Source organism: Amphiura filiformis, chromosome 10 (assembly GCF_039555335.1).
Source record: "Amphiura filiformis chromosome 10, Afil_fr2py, whole genome shotgun sequence".
In the NCBI taxonomy this organism is placed as follows: Eukaryota; Metazoa; Echinodermata; class Ophiuroidea; order Amphilepidida; family Amphiuridae; genus Amphiura; species Amphiura filiformis.
In genome coordinates, this window is record NC_092637.1 from 10,434,120 (window position 1) to 10,456,952 (window position 22,833).

Here is a 22,833-nt window from a genome sequence, read left to right on the forward strand (position 1 = left end):
GTTTAAAAAGGAAGTTTTTTCAGCATTTCTCAACTTATCTGTAAAAACATTAATCCAGAACCAACTATCCTCCTGAAACACTAATATAACCCTAACCCTAAACCTAATCGAACCTTTAACCTAAACCTCAACCCCAACCCAACATCTCAATTTTGCTATTTAGTAGTAGGCCTACTCATGGAAATTATTCTCCATTTTATTTGTAGGCCTACGTAACTCGAGGGAGGGAAGGGGGTAAAAAGTTACGTACGCTTTGTACGTAAGTGAAAATGGCGAAAATTATGGACGGTCCCTTAGCCCGGGTCCCTTAGTGAAAAAATACACCACATTTCGCCATAATATATTCTAGAAACGCTTGCTGTTAGAATAAGAAAAATTTTAATTGTAATTATTGCACAGGTCACGGCGACCCTGTGACCTTCCGGAAAAAGCCGAGTAGCAGGTTTTTCAAATAAATATTTTCTGTGTAAAAACTGTACCATCAGATAGGTAATGGAATATATGAATATTAACTGTACATCTATCACAACAATTTTTGATAACAACTTGCGTCACAATTGATCTAGTATAGAAGGTAGATAATTTATTTCAATCTTTATATACGCCATTTTTTTTTTTGGAACTAAGTGAAAATTAATTCTGTAAAAACTGTATTTTTTTAATGTAATTTTCACATTAGACCCGACAAAAGATTACCTGTTTTGTTGTTATGATAATCCAATCTTTTGATTTTGTAAATAAAATTAGGGGTCTAATGTGGATTTAGGATGCAAACTGGTACAATCCAATGCCTTGTCAAAATCATTTGCTTCAAAATGGAGTTCGGATGCACTTCGTAATACAACTTCCCGGGACAACTTCCGCCACTGCGGGAAACCACATGCACAGCAGAGCACATGGCCGATATCAAAATCGATTTTATGTATTGTGTATGTAGGCCTATTCATAGGACCCTCGTATTAATTGTCTCTATGCGCTTGAGAATTCAACAATATAAATAATGGTAGCTTTATTATAATACACATTAATGTTTTAAGCAGATAAAATTCCAAAATATGATGCAGTAATGAAGTTGCGATTTATTAATATTATATGTAGGCCTATAAATTTTCACGATGACCCGGATGACCCTATCAAGTTCTTCGTGGTTGAGCGGTCTAAGGCGCTGGACGTATGGTATACGTGATACTAGCCAAAGCGGTGAGCCGTGAGTTCGAACCCCGCCTCTGCCAAACTTTAAAAGAATTAAAAATAAAATTTTACTTTTTAAAAATTTCATATTGGGGAAATGTGACTGGGAGAATTTATGTATGGCGTGGAGTGGTGTGGTGAAAAAAGGAAAAATCCGGTTTTTCCTTTTTAAAATTTTACTTTTTAAAAATTTCATATTGGGGAAATGTGACTGGGAGAATTTATGTATGGCGTGGAGTGGTGTGGTGAAAAAAGGAAAAATCCGGTTAAATTTCCCGATGGTGCTCCTGTAGAAAAGAGGGATTTACAGCTATACTAATGGCGACGTCCATGGAATTATTTTCGTGATAAATTAAATGCATCAAAATTACACCCGCATGCCCGTAAGTACATCATCAAGCAAGAATTTGGTGAAATTCTACCATAATTAGGCAATAGAATGGATGGAAGTGAGTTATATCAGGTTTTGTCTATGCAATTTAGAAGAAGGTGCGGGATTGGACCTTTAGAAATATTAGCGCAATTTTGGTAGCCTAAATCACAATCACGCTACAATAACACTAATTATCATTACCTATATAATCAAATTAGGCAATTCTTGGCCAAACTGAAACATGCGAGTTGCGTCCATGTAGTGTACTAAGCGTGTACGCAGTGTAAGGCGCGTGTATACTTTCTTCTGTACCGCGCTATATTCGCATGTGTTTATCGCGGACTGACGCGGAGCCACTAGCGTTCAAAGTGTTCCAGTTTGGCCAAGAATTACTTAATTTGATTATAGTACGCTGACGCTAATTTGAAGGTGAAGTCCCAGTGAGAGGGGCGCTAATAGCGCTATTATAGTGTTTTAGCGCTAATAACGCTAATTATCATGATTATCATTACCTAGTACGGTAAACGCTAGTTCCAGTAAGTTAAGTAACTGTAACTCTTCGCACCTAGAGTTACAGTGCACTCTACTCTTATCTTTTCCACAAATAAGAAACATCACAATATGTGGGCTCAGGATGTAGCTGAGGAACTCTCTCAACAGTCTCAAGGACAGTTTGGGCATGCACTGATGATTTTAATCAGTGTCCGGAATAATGCACATATCAAATGCAATCCCGGCCCCTGGGGACCCGGGGATGGCCGGGTCGTGGGCCGTGGATTTTGGGTTTTAAAGTTCAAGTCCCGGGTAAACACCTGGCCAGTCCCGGACCCATCCGGGCAAAACTCTCAGCCACTCCCGGCCCCCGGGCAAATATCCGATGCAAACCGATGCAAACCCCGGTATTCCTCGCCCAAGTTCCCGCCCTGAGCATCGGATATAGTCCTGGATCTTAATATGGTTTTAATATCGCGGCAATCTTGTCATCACACTGGTCATGCGGGCTCAAAATTTGGCAGGTATGTCTTCAATGGACTGCCGAGCTCTGGATATGATGCTGGTGGATTCACACGCTTCAAATATAGGCCTACATGTGTGTTCCATTGCAAATACGTCAGTTACTCACCTTGTTGCGGAACATCTAAAAATAAAAGATATAATATATTAGGTGTAGGCCTACTTGCTTTACTGTTTGAGTATCAATGCACGGCTTCAACGCAACAGTTTACCCATATGCCGATTATGAACACACGTATAGTTAGTTAGAAGGAAACTAGATCCATGTTTCAGATTCGGACTCTAATTATTGAAGTTAAGAGTGTGTCTAACATTCAGAAGTGAAATTTCCACTTTCGGACTGACTAACCGTCTATTATGCCTAGCGACCCTTTTTTCGGACGAGCACACCGTCGAAGGAATTTTACTTTGCATATATCAATGTCGGACCCCAGTCACCCGACTTTCCAACTTAGTCATTTCGTGTATTTTTAATGCTTTACAGTGACAGGGGGAACGGGACAAGAGGGGGATCCCTGTGTGCTATCACTATATTTGATAATTATGCATGCTTGTTTTGAATATTTTATTTATTTATTTATTAAAACTTCTTTTGCCTGGGTTACAAAACTCAGTGTAAACACCGTTTTTCAGTTTGGCCCAGGGGTCAAACTTAAAACATCAACAAATGACCAATACATTAAAATACACTGCATTAAGTAGACCCTACATATCAAATTGCACTATTTAACAAAATTAGGAATACATGAATGGCGGGTCGGAAAATGCAGGGAATAAACCAGGAATACCGTATTGATATAGGGCCGACATGTAGGTCTATACGATTAAAACATCAAAGATATGAAAGAAACAGATCACTACATTTACAGTCTGTCCAGGATACGGGAGTGGCGAATGTTCGATCTTTGCATAAACATTTTAAGCACATAATATTATAGGCCTATATATGAATTTTTTTGATATCAATCCAAAATGCAACATTACTTCAATTATAATTAGGCTATTCTGTAAAGGCCCATACCCCATCCAAATATAGGCATACCCTGTATCTTGTTTAAAATCAATGATGACCATCTATCAAACTTTTGGCGAACAAGTTATTAATATTTTGTTTCACGAGGTTGCGATTTTGGATATTGTTTAAAACACCCTTTCAAAGATTTATGATTTTAATATTGTTAAACGCTCCATCATGAAAATATAATGTAGTTTTGAAAATCTGTATATTAACACAAGACATTGAATTCAATTTTTATATCATACACCAATAAATATTTTTTTTAAAGAAGAAAAATACAGCTCGAGAATTAATAAAGGACATGTGTATACACTACCTATAGTATAGTCCTCTATTAAGTAGTATGGCCATGTGGCATTTGATCGCAGATGTCACAAAAGTATCATGGATTCTTTTATTATCACGGTCAGTTTTGTTTTTAGGGTAGGCCTAATAATTTAAAACTTTCCTCTCGACGGGTGGTTAAAACTTTTAAAAATAACATAAAAAGCAGGCTCTCGTTTGCACATGCATGTCAAGAAGCCAGTGTGGTCTGGTTAAACGTGCTAACTTTAGAGCCCCGCTAAATAGCAGATACATGGCCTACTGCAAAATTTGGAAAGAACAGCCAAGATTTGTTTTTGGAATGGATTTAAATGAACAGTAACATTAATGTGGATTATTAATATACATCCACGGCTCAAGTACGGCCAAGTGATAGGATTCCCCGGCCCGTAAATGCGGGCATCCTTACTAGCAACCCACGGGCATGTTCACGGCCCATTTTACTGGTTGGAAAACCCCGGGTAAGTTACGACATAATCCCGCCCTCGCCCTGGTAAAGTCCCGCCCAATTTCCCGGGGTTTGGCCAACGTCAAGTCCCGCCAACACCCGACTCACCCCGGACACATTTTGAGTCAATCCCGGGTCACATGATGTCAAGTCCCGGACCATCCCCGGGTCCCCAGGGGCCGGGGTTGCATTTGATATGTGCATAAGGAAAATATGGAGGTTTTCCCGAGGACAACTAAAGCAATGACTTCTCCTTGTCCTCAAAACATTTTGGTTGTCCTCAAAATATATATATGTCATGTTTTTGAGTGCAAAGAATCCAAATAGTGGTTGTCCAGGGGATACGTATGGATATAGCTCAATATGGTTGTCCCCAGTGATTTTTGGACAAGAGGACAAGAGGATAAGTGGTTATTTCGAACACTGATTTTAATCCCATTGTACCAGGGTTTGGGCGTGCCTGGATGATTTTAATCCAACTGTACTAGTCTATACTCACAAAGTTGAGGTGATTGATCTACATTGATCTCATCTTTTGGGTGAATTCAAAATTCCCAGGGTTGGCAAAACCTGCAATCTTCATGGGAGTAATTTACTTAGTGCAAAAGTGGTCAAAATATTACTCTGAAAAATGTCTTGATTTCCATGATTTGGATTTATCATATTGAGCAGCATTCTACTTGTGATGTTTCTACACTGTGTAGAGAGGGTCTACAGCATCTCTGAGGTAAAACTGACAAATACAAGGTATATTTCTTGATGCTTGAAGTTTGGATTTCTTAAACGTACAGTGCATTCCTATGTACCACTGCAAGACTTCAGGTCCGGAGATGTCATTATATTTATGATAAAGACTGAAGTCTTGCTGGCAGGACTACGGTAAACGCTACATATGACACTAATAAGCGTGTATTTGCACTAAAACGCTAATGCACATGATTAGCATCAATAGGTACCGCTAGTTGCGCTATTAGCGGAATAAGCACTAAAACGCAACATGACACTAATTAGCGCTAAAACACTACTTAGCGCTAATAGTGGCCAACTGACTGGTACATCTTAAATTTTCTAGCACCAATGAAAAAAGCAATGGTGTAGCGCTAAATGTAAGCATTATAGTAATTATAATTTTGCTTGGTTTTGAACAACGCTAATTAAAAGCGGATAACCACCGGGTAACTCTGCAAAGAATGTATGTTTCTGGGAACCTTTTGGGTAACTCATTTGAAATATTTGAGTTTTTGGGAGATTTCCGGATGTCTACCCGAAAACTTTTGGATAACTTAATTAGGTATCCGCAAGGTATCCGCTAGCGGGCACTTTCAGATAACTCTGGAAAAGGTACCCGAAAGGTTTCTGATGACCACCGAATGGTCATCGGGTGGTCACCAGGAAAGTTTTCTTTTTGCTATGGGAACCACTTGGCAAAAACAGTTTTTGCCGCCAAAATGGCAAAAACTAAAAAAGTGATGAAAAGTTCACTTTTTCATTTCAAACCAAATTAAGTTGCAAAAAATAATTTCCTGAGTATCAAGGCCAGATTTGGTAATTACCGTAACCACTCGGGTATAAGCCCACCCCTCTAGATGGCAGATTTCACTTCAAAAATGGGGTGGGCTTATAACCGAGGAAAAGCTAGTGCTTGAATTTAAAAATAAGAACAATCACCCCCATTTATATATGCTCAATGACTTAATTTCTATTTTCTACAAATGTATGTCAATTTAAAAAAATTATAAGTGTGGAATGTTAATTATCAACTGATATTTTTTATATTTTTTCTTAAATATGAGAGCAAAGCATTGATTTGATTTTGGCACACATCCATGTCGAAAAATTAATTTCCTCATATATATATACATGTGCTATTTATCCCAATTGTTTGAATTTTTAATATACGGTGTGTGAAACCTTTCTTTGACTACCATCAGGTCTTTTAAAAATAAATTTTGCTTAGTTTAAGAGCTAGGCCTACTACCTGTTTTTATGGATTAATTGTTGAAGATCCCACATAAATCAATAATATAGACCTTCTGAAATAAAAAAAAACAACCTACCACCATTTAGCTGAAATACTAATCTTTCTTAGCATGTAAATTACTTCCTTTGACAACGAATGGCACACTTGAGGAAAACGAGCTGAAACATACTATTATGGAAGTGAATTTAGAGGAGTAATATTACAAACCACAATAGCTCTAAGCCATTGTGTGTGTGTCCAAGGCCACACCATTTTTGTATATATATATATACACGGTATAGTGTAATTACGGTTCCTTTTACCATTTGCCCTCCCATGTTAATCCAGATAACAAAATGTTAATTTAAAGTCTCATTGCAAATGAATTTTTACATTTACTTTTCGGATTTGGCTTAGAGGAATGGTGACACATACCATGTTTACAGAAAAAATAAATTAAAATTCTATTCCAGACACCGTCAAAATGTCAAACTTTGCATTTTTGTATTTATATATTAAAGTAATTAACTGCAGTTTCTTTATTCAACATCATAAAAGGTTCATACTTGACAAATCTATGATGAATGAAAAGACTTTCATTAAATATTGAAAAAAAACACCCCAAAATTACTCATGCCTAATTTACATAATAATATCATGAATACATAATTATTAAGTATTTTTTGTTATCAATTGAAAGAACTTTGTATACATTATGTGTGAAAAAAAACCGCACCCTGATATCATGTACGGTTTTCTATTAGCATCAATTTTGCATATTAATTAGCTGAACTTTTCAGCTTTAATTTGTCTGCAGATTGGCCGAAATGGCTAAAATAGTATATTTGGTTAATTAATTATAATTATTTAATGATAGATTTTTAAATTTTGTTTTCTTCGACTAAGTCAGAAAAGATAGGCATTTAACCTGTGATACTTAAATGAACGCTGCTTTTTCAAGCAAGCATCCAAAGAAACCTTCAAAATCTCGAAATGTGCCAATTTTGTGATTATAGCCATTTGTGGCAGATTTGCATTCCATTTATGAGCATCCTAAAATTGACACTACATCACAATGCATTGACCGATTTCAATTCCGTTTTTTGATTTTTGATGCTTTAATAAAGCTTATTCACGTAGAAACATTAAATAACATGTTTTTGCTGCGCTTATTTTTGAGGTGATATGCCTAGTAATATTTATAACGTTTGTTTGTTTGTAATATTAACGTTTCAGAAATTCAGATCCAGCGATATATTATCTGCAGATCTATGGAAATTAAAGTAAAACCAGACTTAATACAGAAGCCACTGAGGATAGTCATCTTGCATTGCTTGATGCTCCACTGAAGGACATCTTTACCTAGTGTTGACACTGGTTCGACTTCGAGATACAACGGTAACTACATGCATCTTTGAATGTGTTTGGGTTATTTTTTTGACAATCTATATTTTGGCCCGTATTTTGGTTCATCTTAAGTTCTCTTTGTAAATACATGCTGCAATAATCTTCAGTTGAAAATGAAACTGTTGCAACCATTTTCTTGTACATTTTGTAAAGCCAAACATTATTCTTTGGACAAGTTGAAAACCCATGTAAACAGACATATGTTGAAATATATACGACCTTATCGATGCAAGGACTCTGTGTTTTGTCAGAAAAGCTTATCTACAAATGGTGAGCTACAAAGACAGTTGAATAACCACAGTAAGCTGTGGTACCATGTGGTTCAAAACTGCTTGAACATCAAAGAGAACACCTTTCAGTGTGAGTATTGCGAGAAATGCTTTGCATGTAGGTACCATCTCAAAGGACACATCAGAACTCACACCAAAGAGAAACCCCATCAGTGTGACTACTGTCAGAAATGTTTTGTACTGAATAGTAATCTTAAAAGACACATCAGAACTCACACCAAAAAGAAACGACATCAGTGTAAGATTTGTCAGAAATGTTTTGCCCTGAATGGAGATCTTAAGAGACATATCAGAACTCACACCAAAGAGAAACCTTATCAATGTGAGCATTGTCAGAAATGTTTTGCCCTGAATGGAGATCTTAAGAGACACATCAGAACTCATACCAAAGAGAAACGCCATCAGTGTAAGATTTGTCAGAAATGTTTTGCACTGAATAGTGATCTTAAAAGACACATTAGAATTCACCCCAAAGAGAAACTTTTTCAGTGTGATCATTGTCAGAAAGGGTTTGCTGACCAAAGTAATTTAAAAGGTCACACCCCGGATCCACTCCAAAGAAAAAACACTATCAGTGTGGACATTGTCAGAAATGTTTTGCATATAATGGTGATCTTATAAACCACATCAGAATTCACACCAAAGAAAAATCGTTTCAATGTGAGTATTGTCAGAAATGCTTTGCACATAGGTGCCATCTCACTAAACACATCAGGACCCACACCAAAGAGAAACCATATCAGTGTGAGTATTGTAAGAAATGTTTTACACAGAATGCAAGTCTTAAATTACACATCAGAATCCACACCAATGAGAAACCCTATAAGTGTGAGATTTGCCAGACATGTTTTGCACAAAAGTTTGACCTCACAAAGCATATCAGAGCTCACACCAAAGAGAAACCCTATCAGTGTGAGATTTGCCAGACATGTTTTTCTCAAAAAGGGGACCTCACAAGGCATATCAGAACTCACACCAAAGAAAAACCCTTTCAGTGTGAGATTTGCCAGAAATGTTTTGCACAGAATAGCATTCTCAAAAGACACATCAGAACTCACACAAAAAAGAAACCCTATCAGTGTGAGTATTGTCAGAGATGCTTTGCACATACGTACAATCTCACCGTACACATCAGAACTCATACCAAAGAGAAATCCTATCAGTGTGAGTATTGTCAGAAATGTTTTGTACAAAAAAGTGAGCTTACAAAACACTTTAAGAATTCACACCAAAGAGAAACCCTATCAGTGTGAGTACTGTAGGAAATGTTTTGTAGTTTCCCCTAGTATCAACAGCAATGGTTGACAGCTTCTTCATCACCCAGTTTGATACGGTGACAAGGAGCCATATACATATGTGATGCGATCAAGCAAAATCAGTCGGAACTCGGAAATATAAAATTTTCAGTTTCTTATAGAATAGTAAGAAAAATTACAAAGCTGCATTTTGCAGAAAACCCCACTGGAAGTGAACAACCAGTTCCAAAGATATGAGCAACTAAAGAGTTGTCAAAACAACAGAAAATAAAAGGAAATATTTCCTTTGTTTGGCTATATCTCAAAATCAATATTTTCGAGTTCGACTGATTTTGCTTGATCGCATCACATATATGCTATCTGCAATCAAGACTTTATGGAAAAATGTTTGACTTTGTGTGTTTGTTATGCACAGTTTACACGAGGACTCTATTGCTGGAAATTTATTTCCAGCAAGGGAAAGTCCTCGTGTATATTGGTAATTTTGCCAGGCAATACCCTTGGACCTCTGACCTTTCATAGTTTCCTCAAAATAGAACCGGGCTATTTTTTCAAGACAGTACTACACTCTCCTGAGAGTTTCTCTGGAATGTTGATGACTTTTGCACACTTTTGTTATGTATTTACCTGGTTATGGTTTTATAGGTCACATAGGGGGACCAGATATAGTTGATTCAGATCATATTGCTGGAAACAAATGTCCCCATGTAAATTGCATCGCCAGGGCAAGTCATCTATCAAAATCAAATTTATGGTTATTATGTAGGCAAGGGTAAAGTCCTCATGTAAATAGGCTTTTAATAACATTTTCAATTTTCATTGTAACACATGTTCAAGAAAATAAAGTATCAATACCATATATGAATAATTATTAAATTTCACATAATCCCCCTATCAGGAAAATAATTATAGGGGGGCAAAGATTTTTGGCAGGCCAGAAGGGGGGGGTCAAGCGATTTTTGGCAGGTCGAAAGGGGGGCAAGCAATTTTTGGCACAGATATTTTGGGTACCGTTTCTACATTACGCCCTAAAAAGGCATAGGAAAACGTTAGGAACACATTCAAATATGCAAAATTTCCTGCTCGCTGCGCTCGCATTATATGATAAAACAATTTAAGGTTTTAAATTCGGGTTCCCCCAAATCTTGCATGTGTAAGGGGGGGCAAAGATTTTTGGCACGTCAAAAGGGGGGAAGGTTTTTGGCACGTCGAAAGGGGGGGCAAAGATTTTTGGAATGGCCAAAGGGGGGAGCAAGCATTTTTGGCAGACCATTTTGAGAATTCACCCCAGGGTACACATAATTATGGCACCACCCTTATAATGAACGGACCCTTAAGTGTATTTTACAAAATGAAACAAATCTACCCCTTGAGCACTACCTGCTGATCTAACATTGCCTCTGATTGGTCAATTACATGATATCTTCACTTTAATCACCTGAATTGTAATCAGAATGGAGCAGGGGGGGGGGGGTACAGGGGTGCAACACACTCCCCCCAAACTTGGAAAAGTATGAAAAAAGTCCCAAAATTTCAGAATTTACGAGCATAGCAAGCAAAAAAATGACAAAAAAGGTCTAAAAAGGCCTGGCTTTTCCTTTGTTCCATTTCAGATATTTTGATCCACCTATATATATCTCCAGTTGGAAACTAAATAACATGTTAGATACAGCTAGATCTAAAGAGATTTCCCCCCAGGGGGGTCTTCGAAAAAATTTTGTACGGGGGTGTGCCACGCAGACTTTCAGATGCTGACTTTCTCTATACCTACTTTTTGTTGTTTTTGCTACCCATCAGTATACCAATTTTCAAGAAAAAGCACCCAAATGTGCCATTATTGGGTGCATTATGTGCACTTTTTCCAAAACCGTGGCACATCCCTGTATACCTTCAACCAGGAAGAACCCCCGGATTCCCTCCAAATGACTAAAAGAGATTGGTGAATTGCCCATTTTTTCTAGACCTGACTATCTGCGTGTTTCTACTGAGGAACGTTTGGCGGGTAATGCGGTTTAGTTTATAGAGTGTTCCCGGTTAATGTGCCCAGTGGAAACAGATAGGTTCAGAGGGATACGGTGTGGACACCCGGCAACCGTGATCCACCTCATGAGGTATACCAATATCAGCAGTACTACTATCAGCAGTAGATAGCTACCGGTACTTCATCAATTATATCTGCAGTAAATAGCTACTTCATCAATACTGATATCATCAGTAGATAGCTACTTCACCAATACTACTACCGTATAATATCAGCAGTAGATAGCTACTAGCTATATGTGACTGGACGCGGCGAATCAGCCGTAAAGTCAGCCCGGTCAATTTTGTTTTATTTCGTGTTTAGAAAATATATACCATAAGCTTTAAAATGGTATATCATTTGACTTCAAACAATATCCAAAAGCGGGGTTATGATTTGTTGAACTCTGTTCTTTCGACAAAATTGTATTTTTTTATCGGTTCTACATGTGTCTCTTTTCCTACATTTCTGGTAATAAATATCCAACAGTCATAATTGGCGGTCATTTCAAATCATCCCCAAGTCAACGAGGTTCAGAAATATCCTCTCATTGTTCATTGTTGATTATACATACCTAGACAAAATACAATGCTTTGTTATCTACCACTTGAACAGGATTTATCCAAAGTAAACAAAGACAAGAACTATTCTATAGAAATAAGTAGAAGCTTATTATCCTCTTCAGCAGTAGTATTATTGATTGATTTAAACAGCGTTTGATAAGATACTTGTCGCAATCTAATTGATACTCCTATGAATACTAACTTCACATACATTTTACACATTAACTCAGAATACAATTTGCCGAGTTTACGGCTGATTCGCCGCGTCCACTCACATATACTTCATCAATATCAATATCGGCAATACTACATATCATCAGATAGCTACTTTGTCAAAACTGATATCATCAGTAGATAACTACTTCGTCAATCCCAATATCAGCAATAGATAGCTACTTCATCAATACTGCTATTATCAGTAGATAGCTACTTCACCATCAGATAATATCAGCAGTATTATCTACTTCAGTAATACCAATATGAGCAGTAGATAGCTACATCACCAACACTATATGAGCAGTAAATACTTGAGCTACTTCACCAATACCAATATGAGCACTGAGCAGTAGATAGCTACTTCATCAATATTGATATCATTAGTAGATAGTCACTTCATCAATACTAATATCATCAGTAGATAGCTACTTCATCAATATTGATATCATCAGTAGATAGCTACTTCACCAATACTAATATCAGCAGTAGATAGCTACTTCATCAATACCAATATCATCAGTAGATAGCTACTTCACCAATACTAATATCAGCAGTAGATAGCTACTTCATCAATACCAATATCAGCAGTAGATAGCTACTTCATCACCCGGCTTCATCAATACCAATATGAGCAGTAGATACAATGTAGCTACTTCATCAATATTGATATCATTAGTAGATAGTCACTTCATCAATACTAATATCATCAGTAGATAGCTACTTCACCAATACTAATATCAGCAGTAGATAGCTACTTCATCAATACCAATATCAGCAGTAGATAGCTACTTCATCACCCGGCTTCATCAATACCAATATGAGCAGTAGATAGCTAGTTCATCAATATTGATATCATTAGTAGATAGCTTCTTCACCGATACTAATATCAGCAGTAGATAGCTACTTCCTCAATACCAATATCAGCAGTAGATAGCTACTTCATCACCCGGCTTCATCAATACCAATATGAGCAGTAGATAGCTACTTCATCAATATTGATATCATTAGTAGATAGTCGCTTCATCAATACTAATATCAGCAGTAGATAGCTACTTCATCAATACCAATATAAGCAGTAGATAGCTACTTCATCAATATTGATATCAGTAGTAGATAGCTACTTCATCAATACTAATATCAGCAGTAGATAGCTACTTCATCAATACCAATATGAGCAGTAGATAGCTACTTCATCAATATTGATATCATTAGTAGATAGCTACTTCACCGATACTAATATCAGCAGTAGATAGCTACTTCATCAATACTGATGTCATCAGTAGATAGTCACTTCATCAATACCAATATCAGCAGTAAATAGCTACTTCATCAATATCAATATCGGCAGTAGATATATCTACTTCATCAATACTGATATCGTCAGTAGATAGGCACTTCGTCAATACCTATATCAGCATTATTATCTACTTCATTAATACCAATATGAGCAATAGATATCTACTCCATCAATACTGGTATCAGCAGTAGATAGGTACTTCACCAATACTATATCAGCCGCGGCAGTAGATAGCTACTTCATCAATACTAATATCATCAGTAGATAGCTACTTCACCAATGCCAATATCAGCAGTAGATAGCTACCGGTACTTCATCAATACTAATAGGTCATATCACCAGATAGCTACTCAATACTGATATCATCAGTAAATAACTACTTCGTCAATACTGATGTCAGCAGTATTATCTACTTCATTATTACCAGTATCAGCAGGAGGCCTAGATAGCTACTTCACAGTGATATCATCAGAGAGCTACTTTGTTACATCAGCAGTATTATCTACTTCACCAATACAGCAGTAGACAGCTTATTTGTCAATACCAATATCAGCAGTAGATACCTACTTCGTCAATACCAATAGGCCCTATCAGTAGTATTAGCTACTTCATTAATATCAATATCAGCAGTGAATATAGCTACTTCATCAGAAGAATATTAAAATTTTGTTACATGGGGCACTAGAAAAACAACCTTCTTGTATTTTCACGTGAATTTGAATGGGATGTTTATTTAGTGGTATGCGCCTATGAGCAAAGGGCCGCTTTTTTTCGTACCACAGGCTGTCCCATAGAGCCACAGAGCCCTGCCACAGAGTACCAAGAGGAGCCCGAAATTGTAATCAATCATTTTGACTACAATTTTCCGCCAATGACGTATCATTTCAACGGCACCAAATCAAATCAAGCGTATTTTGTGCAATTTCAGGTAACGTTTTCAATAACCGTTTGGTTAAACCGAAAGCATGCAATCTTCAAGACAATGAACTAATAAAGAATGTAACATGCAGCATGGCCTTCCCGGTTCCCGTCACACACACACCCTTTCAAATTTCGGACCCGTGCACTTTCTTCCCCCCCCCCCACCCACCCCTAGTTTTGAGGCAAAACTATTTCGCACCCGGCGGTATACGGTCGGTACACACCGACATCGCCCGGTTAATAATTACATTAGTACAGCCAGAGACAATGAAATTAATACACGGGATCGATACACGTAAAGGTGCTATGCACGATTGATATTCAGACGATAAATCTTCTGATACCGGGGTGGAAAATGATGAATATCTCCCGTAAATGATTTCGTATAAAGAAACCAGATCTGGTTCCTTGCACTTGAACATATATGTTCAACATGTATTATCGTCGTTAGGTTGCGCTTTGAAAAACTAGCGTCCGTCTTGAGCTGAAAAAGTGACCAAAATCATCAGATTTTATATTGCGCAGCGTAGACCCTCGTGGAGGTAGTCTCGGGCCAGACTGTATGTGGCTATCACGAACATACAGGATCGATGAGTGTCGGACCGACTGCCCGGACCGACTGACACAAACTGACTGTGTAGGAGACTATTGTAAAGGCAGTTAAAAGCATATGACAATGGCGTATGTATGCTCGCTGACCGTACAGAGGTCAGTCACAGGCTAATGTCATTAGCCTTAGTCGGATGTCCTTCAGCCTATTAATACATGTGTGCAAAACAGGTGGGAACACAATGGCCATTCGTGGCTGTGGATTCACCCTACTATGGCATTTTCTGCCATGAAGATATCGGGGCGATGACACTGTGCGGTAGTTGGTACCCGTGCACTTTCGCCCCCTTTTAAAACCACGGGTGTACCTAGACTCGCTTGCCAGTCATACGCCGTGCCTATATATTTAGGACTGGTTTACGCCATTTTGGATGTCAATGGGAAATACAATCGAAAACGATTTGCACAGGTCAGAAATTTGAAAAAATTCTTTAAAATTTTATCAATGTATATAAGTGATACCCACCTTATTGTGCTGGCTAATTTAAGACTTGGTTGAAACAAAATTAAGGATCGGATGCATTTTAAAAATCATTTTAGTGTCCAAAAATTATCGTCAAAGTTCTGCAGAATTCTGCACCCTTGCGAAGGGTTCAGAATTAAAACCGGGAATAAAAATATCCGATCTTTGCGATCCAAAGGCGGAAATGTACATAATTTTAAGGGTTTCGCCTCAAAACTGGGGGAGAAAATAATGGGGGTGGGGCAAATGCGCTGCCACTGAGTCAGTGCGGCTTATATAGCACCCTTTGAAGAAGAGAAACACACAACGAGAGAGAAAAAGCCTGACTCGGCCGTTGGTGAGTGATACCAATCGACAAATCATTCACAGTCAAGGACAAACATTGTTTACTCCCTATTCCTTATGTTAGTTCATTCATGGAAATCTCAATGGACAGTCTCATGGATTGACTGAGTGTTATCAATAGACACCGCCGTCCTATTACTCATGATCGCATTGATGGGATTATTCATTCATTCGTTCATTCTATTTTTAAAGTTATTAAGTTAAAGTTTAGAAAATCTAAAAAATTATTGTCAATGTGGTAAGGGACTGTGCAACTTGAAGTAATTTTTGGCAAGTCGAAGGGGGGGTAAATCATAAAAGAAATATTTATCATCACAAATTAATTATCCGTAATCAATATTATGTCCATTAATTAAAAAAATTAATACATGGACATTTTCTCTGACAGCATTGTAGGATTTGACAAGAATCAATCTTTCTTGTAGGTTTGATTCCCGGTTTGATTCTTATAACATAATTACTTTTGACGAAAAAAGCATTAATTAATTTTTTTCGTGCTTTTTTTTTTATCATGCTAATTATATGCAAATGAACGAAAACGTGTCAAATTTTGCAACCTTATTAAAGATCAGAGTTTGATCATAAAATGTTGTAAGTGACATCTTTCACTTTAATCTAGATTTTAAATTACCGGTATGTGTAAATCTGTCCGAAATTCAGTTTTGGGCATTTATGCTCTGTTGCACTGTACACAAACCAAAACACTCAATGACATTTTTTTACCCAGTTAACCGACCGGATTGTAGTCCATTTAAACAGAAAAATAACCGTTAATTTACATCTTTACTATAATATTTCAGATACTTTGGTCCCTTATATCGGCAGTTGGAAACTAACAAAATAACCAGGCCTAATACAGAATCAGTGAGGATCGTGGTCTTGTATTTTATGCTGCTCCACTGAAGGACAACAACGGTAACTAGATCTACATCTTTGGGTTCATCTTTAAAGTGTACTTTATAAATACATGTTGCAAGCATCTTCAAATGAAAATGAAACTTTTGCAACCATTTTCTTGTACATTTTGCAGAGCCCAACATTATTCTTTGGACAAATTGAAAACCCATGAAAACAGACATATGTTGAAATATGTACGGAGTTATCGATGTAACAGTGTGTTTAACCAGAAAAGCTTATCAACAAACGGAGGGCTACAAGGATATTTGAGTAGCCACAGTAAGCTATGGTACCATAAAAGCGGCTTGAACATCAAAGAAAAACCACATCAATGTGAATACTGCCAGAAATACTTTGCGCTTAGGTGGTATCTCAAAGTACACATGAGAACCCACACCAAAGAGAAACCTTATCAGTGCGAGTATTGTCAGAAATGTTTTGCACATAGTAACTCTCTTAAAGAACACATCAGAACTCACACCAAAGAGAAACCTTATCAGTGCGAGTATTGTCTGAAATGTTTTGCACATAGTAACTCTCTTAAAGAACACATCAGAACTCACACCAAAGAGAAACCCTATCAGTGCGAGTATTGTCAGAAATGTTTTGCACAGAATAGCAATCTCAAACGACACATCATAACTCACACCAAAGAGAAACCTTATCAGTGTGAGTATTGTCAGAAATGTTTTGCACATAGTAACTCTCTTAAAGAACACACCAGAACCCACACCAAAGAGAAACCTTATCAGTGCGAGTATTGTCAGAAATGTTTTGCACATAGTAACTCTCTTAAAGAACACATCAGAACTCACACCAAAGAGAAACCATATCAGTGCGAGTATTGTCAGAAATGTTTTGCGTATAGTAACAATCTCAAAAGACACATCAGAACTCACACCAAAGAGAAACCCTATCAGTGTGAGTATTGTCAGAAATGTTTTACACGGAATGGATTTTTGAAACGGCATATCAAAACTCACACCAAAGAGAAACCCTATCAGTGTGAGTATTGTCAGAAATGCTTTGCAAGTAGTAGCAATCTCAAAACCCACATCAAAACCCACACCAAAGAGAAACCCTATCAGTGTGAGTATTGTCAGAAATGTTTTGCACAAAGCAACAATCTCCAAGGACACATCAGAACTCACACCAAGGAGAAACCCTGTCAGTGTGAGTATTGTCAGAAATGGTTTACACATAGTAACAATCTGAAAAAACACATCAAAACTCACACCAAAGAGAAACCCCTTTGCACAAAGCAACAATCTCCAAGGACACATCAGAGCTCACACCAATGAAAAACCCTATCAGTGTGAGTATTGTCAAAAATGTTTTACAAATAATAGCAACCTCAAAGAACACATCAAAACTCACACCAAAGAGAAACCCTATCAGTGTGAGTATTGTCAGAAATGTTTTACAAATAATAGCAACCTCGAAGAACACATCAGAACTCACACCAAAGAGAAACCATATCAGTGTGAGTATTGTCAGAAATGTTTTACACGGCATGGATGTCTGAAAAGGCACATCAAAACCCACACCAAAGAGAAACCTTATGAGTGTGAGTAATCTCAAAAGGCAAATTAAAAGTCACTCCAAAGATTGTAAAACCTTTTAGTGTAAGTAGTGTCAGAAATGTTTTGCACATAGGTCCAATCTCAAAAAACACATCGGTACTCAAACCAAAGAGAAGCCTTATCAGTGTGAGTACTGCCAGAAATGTTTTACAACTAGAGGCAATCTCAAAGAACACATCATAATTCACACCAAAGAGAAACCATACCAGTGTGAGTACTATAAGAGATGTTTTACAACTAGCAGCAATTTCAAAAGGCACATTAAAACTCACACCAAAGAGAAACCGTATCAGTGTGAATACTGTAAGAAGTGGAATTTGAATCAAGAACTCATATCACTAGGAAACATTGGTCTGTGAAAAATATGTGTTCGGTTAAAAAATCTGAAAAATCTACAAATTTTTCAACCAACCACGATTTTTTGTGTCCTATACACCCCCCAGCTAGGTATTGTAATCGTTCGGGTTTGTTCTTCCGTTGGAAACAAACAATTGTAATCTACTGGTGTTGGTCTTCCTCTGCCAACAAAGTGAAATTGCACATGTTCTTTTTTTTTACCCTTTGAGTATGAAACCCTGACTTGATGCTATGTAAGAATTATTTGACTGGTGTAGATATGGTTTGGCCTTGCTGAAGCATTGTTTTTCCTAAGGAATGAATGTGTTTGTGAGTTTGTTCCTGGAATTTCTTATTTAACCTGGGACATTCAATCAGTTATAAACGCAGTTAATCACCTGTTCTTCCTCCAAGCCCAGGGAATGTGTGTATGGGAGGATTGATGGCTAATATTATTTTTGATGGGGTCAGTGGGAAGTGAAAGGTTGTTGCAGAAAACTTGGATAATAGTGACAGTGGTTGGTGTAGTAAGCAATAGTTGAAATAATGGCATTTGGACACATCATCAAAGTGAATAACTTTGGCTGAAATCAAAGTCAAAGGTTTCCTTCAAGGTTAAATGTCAATGCAGTGGAAATTATGAGAGTATCGAGATGGGACACCGATGTTAACTATTTTGCTGATGATGAAAGGTGATTACTACAGTATTATTGAGGCATTGACATGTTGACAAGAGTTTTGCCAGCTATTATGATTTGTGTTTCAATTATAGCATTGTTGTAGCCTCATTTATGTGACATGGTTTGATCTCAGTGTGGTAGATCATAGGTAGGTTTAGTGGAAATTTAGTTAATGGGGTTTGAAATCTCATCCCTGGTGAGTGAGGGGGAAGGTATGGGTACACATGGTTTGTTTAATATGTCCTGAAACTGTGGCAGAATATGAGGAACAGTAATGGTATAACTGATATATTGAGCTTTTTAATAGGAATTAGATTTTTTGATATGAACCAGGTGTGTTACAGGCACTCCTTAACAGTAATTGTAGTATAAATCCTGGGTTTAATAACATGTTTGAAAGAATGAACAGTTTACCAACCCGAGGTGTTACAAATTAAACATGACAACAAATAAATACAAATCCCAACCGGCACACAACCCAACTTGAAAAAAAGGTAATGTGCCGGCATGGGAATCCAACCCACGACCTTCCGATCTCTAGACAGACGCCTTATCCATTATGCTACCAGCTCCCACTAATGATCGGTGGTTAAAGCTGGGTCTAATGTTATAGCAGTCATTGTATACAATACACACAAACAGATATTATGCAAGTACACAAGTGAAGGAGATCATTACTTATGCTTAATTGCTTCCCCAGTATATAAGTAAAGTAGGTAATGGGGATACGCATCCTGCACAAGAATAAATAAACACAATGGGGAACGAGAGGAAACTGAATATATTAAATAAGAAAGAATGAACAGTTTACCAACCCAAGGTGTTACAATTAAACATGACAACATTATGTTTACTATTTGAAGTATTTAGGCTCTGGCTTATCTTCTGATTTTGATTTTGCACCCGTTTTTTACAGACTTTGGTGGTATGTTTGGAAACAGGCGATTAATGAGCCAAGCTTTAAAATGTTTAGCATATATTTCACTATGGTTATCTCCGACCTCTTTCTTTGAATTGAGTGTTCTCCAGCCTCTTTCTTTGTAATGAAAGTATCTTTCCGGGGTGTCTTTGGCCCCATTAATAATATTAACTACCAGAGTGCCCTATTTTACATCTCTGTTCAGAAAATATGTCCGTTTACAACCATTATTATAATAACTTAAATACCAGATATAGTACACTCTTTGACTTAAGAAATAAAGAAAGCAATACGCCGTAGAAGTGACGTCATAATCGGATTAACTACCATAGCAATAGATGAATATAATTTTTGAATAGACCGCCCTGCACTACAAGCAGATTGCACTAATCACCTGTGTATTTCATGCCACTCTTTTCAAAGATACTTATCTTACAGGTGCAAGTGAACAGCATTTCATTGACATCTATGATACAATGCATCGGTACCGCATGAACGTTGTTGAGGAAGAAAAAAAAAAAAATTGTATTCATCTATTGCTATGGTAGTTAATCCGATTAACTACGCCACTTCTACAGCGTATAGGGCATGACACCAGTTCATCGACCCATTATGCCTTTAGTGGGTCACTACTGCTCTGATCGAAGACAGTAAATTAAAAAAAGGAACATTTTTGACCAGATTTATGGTCCCCAAGAATTGTCTGGTCAATTTTCCTGTTTATGATTGAAAGAAAAACACCACATTTTATAAACTCCTGTGATATGAAGAACGGGGTCACCAGTGAAATTGGTAGATAGCCACTTCATCAATACCAATATCAGCAGATCAATACCAATATCAGCAGTAGATAGCTACTTCATCAATACCAATATCAGCAGTAGATAGCTACTTCATTAATACCAATATCAGCAGTAGATAGCTACTTCATTAATACCAATATCAGCAGTAGATAGCTACTTCATTAATACCAATATCAGCAGTAGATAGCTACTTCATCAACACCAATATCAGCAGTAGATAGCTACTTCATTAATACCAATATTAGCAGTAGATAGCTACTTCATGAACACCAATATCAGCAGTAGATATAGCTACTTCATCAATACCAATATCAGCAGTAGATATAGCTACTTCATCAATATATATCAGCAGTAGATAGTTGCATCATCAATATCTGCAGTAGATAGCTACTTCATCAATACCAATATCAGCAGTTTAGCTCATATAACAGTAGACTTCAATCAATTTTAATGATGGGTTGTCTTAATTTTAGCTCTTGCTACAATAATACAAAACACTTGGAAATTGAGCAAATGATGTTCCATCTCCACATACCAAGCCTATGACAAGTCCTTACCTTATATCCAGCGGCGGCGCCACAGGGGGGGGCAAGGGTGGCGGCCGCCCCCCCTATTATTTGCAAAAAAAGAGGTAAAAGGGAGGCAAAAGAGAAGAGGGAGGAGAGAGGAAAGGGAAGGGAGAGAAAGAGAGGGGGAAAGAAGAAGAAAAGGAGCCATTGCCATGGTTAGCGAAGGGGGAAGCCCCACCCCTTGCCCCCTGTGGAATGCTGACCGACTCGGTTTTAAAGTTGTTGGTTTTTGTATTTTGGGCCGATTTTCCGCACATTTTCCCCATGAAAGTCACCTGGCCTCTCCTGCCTTTTCTCCCAACTTCTTTGGAAAAATCCTGGCTACGTCACTGTCCTGGCGCGGCAACATAGGCAAGTCTGTGTCATGCCAGCAATTTAATCATTATAAAGTTTACTTTCAGTCTGATATCTGTAACACACAATTTTTACTTTTATCACATTGTATATATATGCTACCTCTCTCAGAAATAGTATCAAAATTATTTAGCAATAATAAGCAATATTGGTTTTATTTAATACGGTATGGGGCATAGCCAGGATTTATGGGGGCTGATTTTGAAAAAGTGGACATGTTTTGGACCTTTTCCTAAAATTGTGGACTCTTTTGACCAAGAAAGCATAAAGAACCTAATTTTTTCGCTCGCTAATGGGCAAAATTTTTGACTTTTTTGACCGAAAAAGCATAAAAAACTGGTTTTTTCCCGCTCGCTACGCTCGCAAATTGAACCGTTTTGGCTTTCGATGATTGGGGAGCGACCACCCCGCCTACGCCCCTGATAATGGCTTTCATTTAAAAATATTTTCCGACTTCCAAACACCCCTATTCATATCATTTTTATCGTGCCTAGGCCTATTCATTGCGTAATGAGGCATCTCATATACAATGCAACTTTAAAACATACACCGCGTTGCGACTTAAACTTTGCATATTAATTAACCGGGACTTTGCAAATACGCTCAAAGAATTGTACTTAATGCCCGATCATTTGTATATATAGGCCTAAGGTCCTTACTCTCATGTCATCCTTAGCCTAAGGATGACATGAGAGAAGAAAAATTTGAAAGGAATAGGGGTAAACATGGTCAAAAGAAAGAAATTTTATTTCAACAAAGGTGAAATTGGACTGGGAAAGCATGGGAAAAAAGTAAGACTCCAAAATTGAACGTATAGGCGTAATTGAGTAGGTCCATGCCTAAAACCTGCGGTCCGCAAGTCGGGCCCGTTAATGAAACCCATAAAAATATGCGGTTGGAAAATAAATCAATAACCAATAAAAGGGTGAAAATGGTGCATCAAATGGCTTCATTTGTACTTCCATTTTGAAAATTTT

The 22,833-nt window shown here is 37.4% G+C and overlaps 1 protein-coding gene across 4 annotated transcripts in view; it reads left to right on the plus strand.

Moving 5' to 3' along the window:
• The first annotated feature begins 1,493 nt into the window (after positions 1-1,493).
• LOC140162483 (uncharacterized) overlaps positions 1,494-22,833 on the plus strand; it is a 52,919-nt gene continuing 31,579 nt past the window's right edge. The window contains exons 1-4 of one of the 4 annotated variants that reach the window (XM_072185723.1): positions 1,494-1,574; positions 7,565-7,726; positions 16,516-16,630; positions 16,746-18,479. In XM_072185723.1, the coding sequence (XP_072041824.1) occupies positions 16,795-17,913 (1,119 nt within the window). In that variant the 5' untranslated portion in view covers positions 1,494-1,574; positions 7,565-7,726; positions 16,516-16,630; positions 16,746-16,794 and the 3' untranslated portion in view covers positions 17,914-18,479. Of the gene's footprint in view, positions 1,575-7,564; positions 7,727-13,849; positions 14,306-16,515; positions 18,480-22,833 lie in introns of those variants that run through there. The other 3 variants (XR_011860302.1, XM_072185721.1, XM_072185722.1) reach the window with 3 other exon arrangements.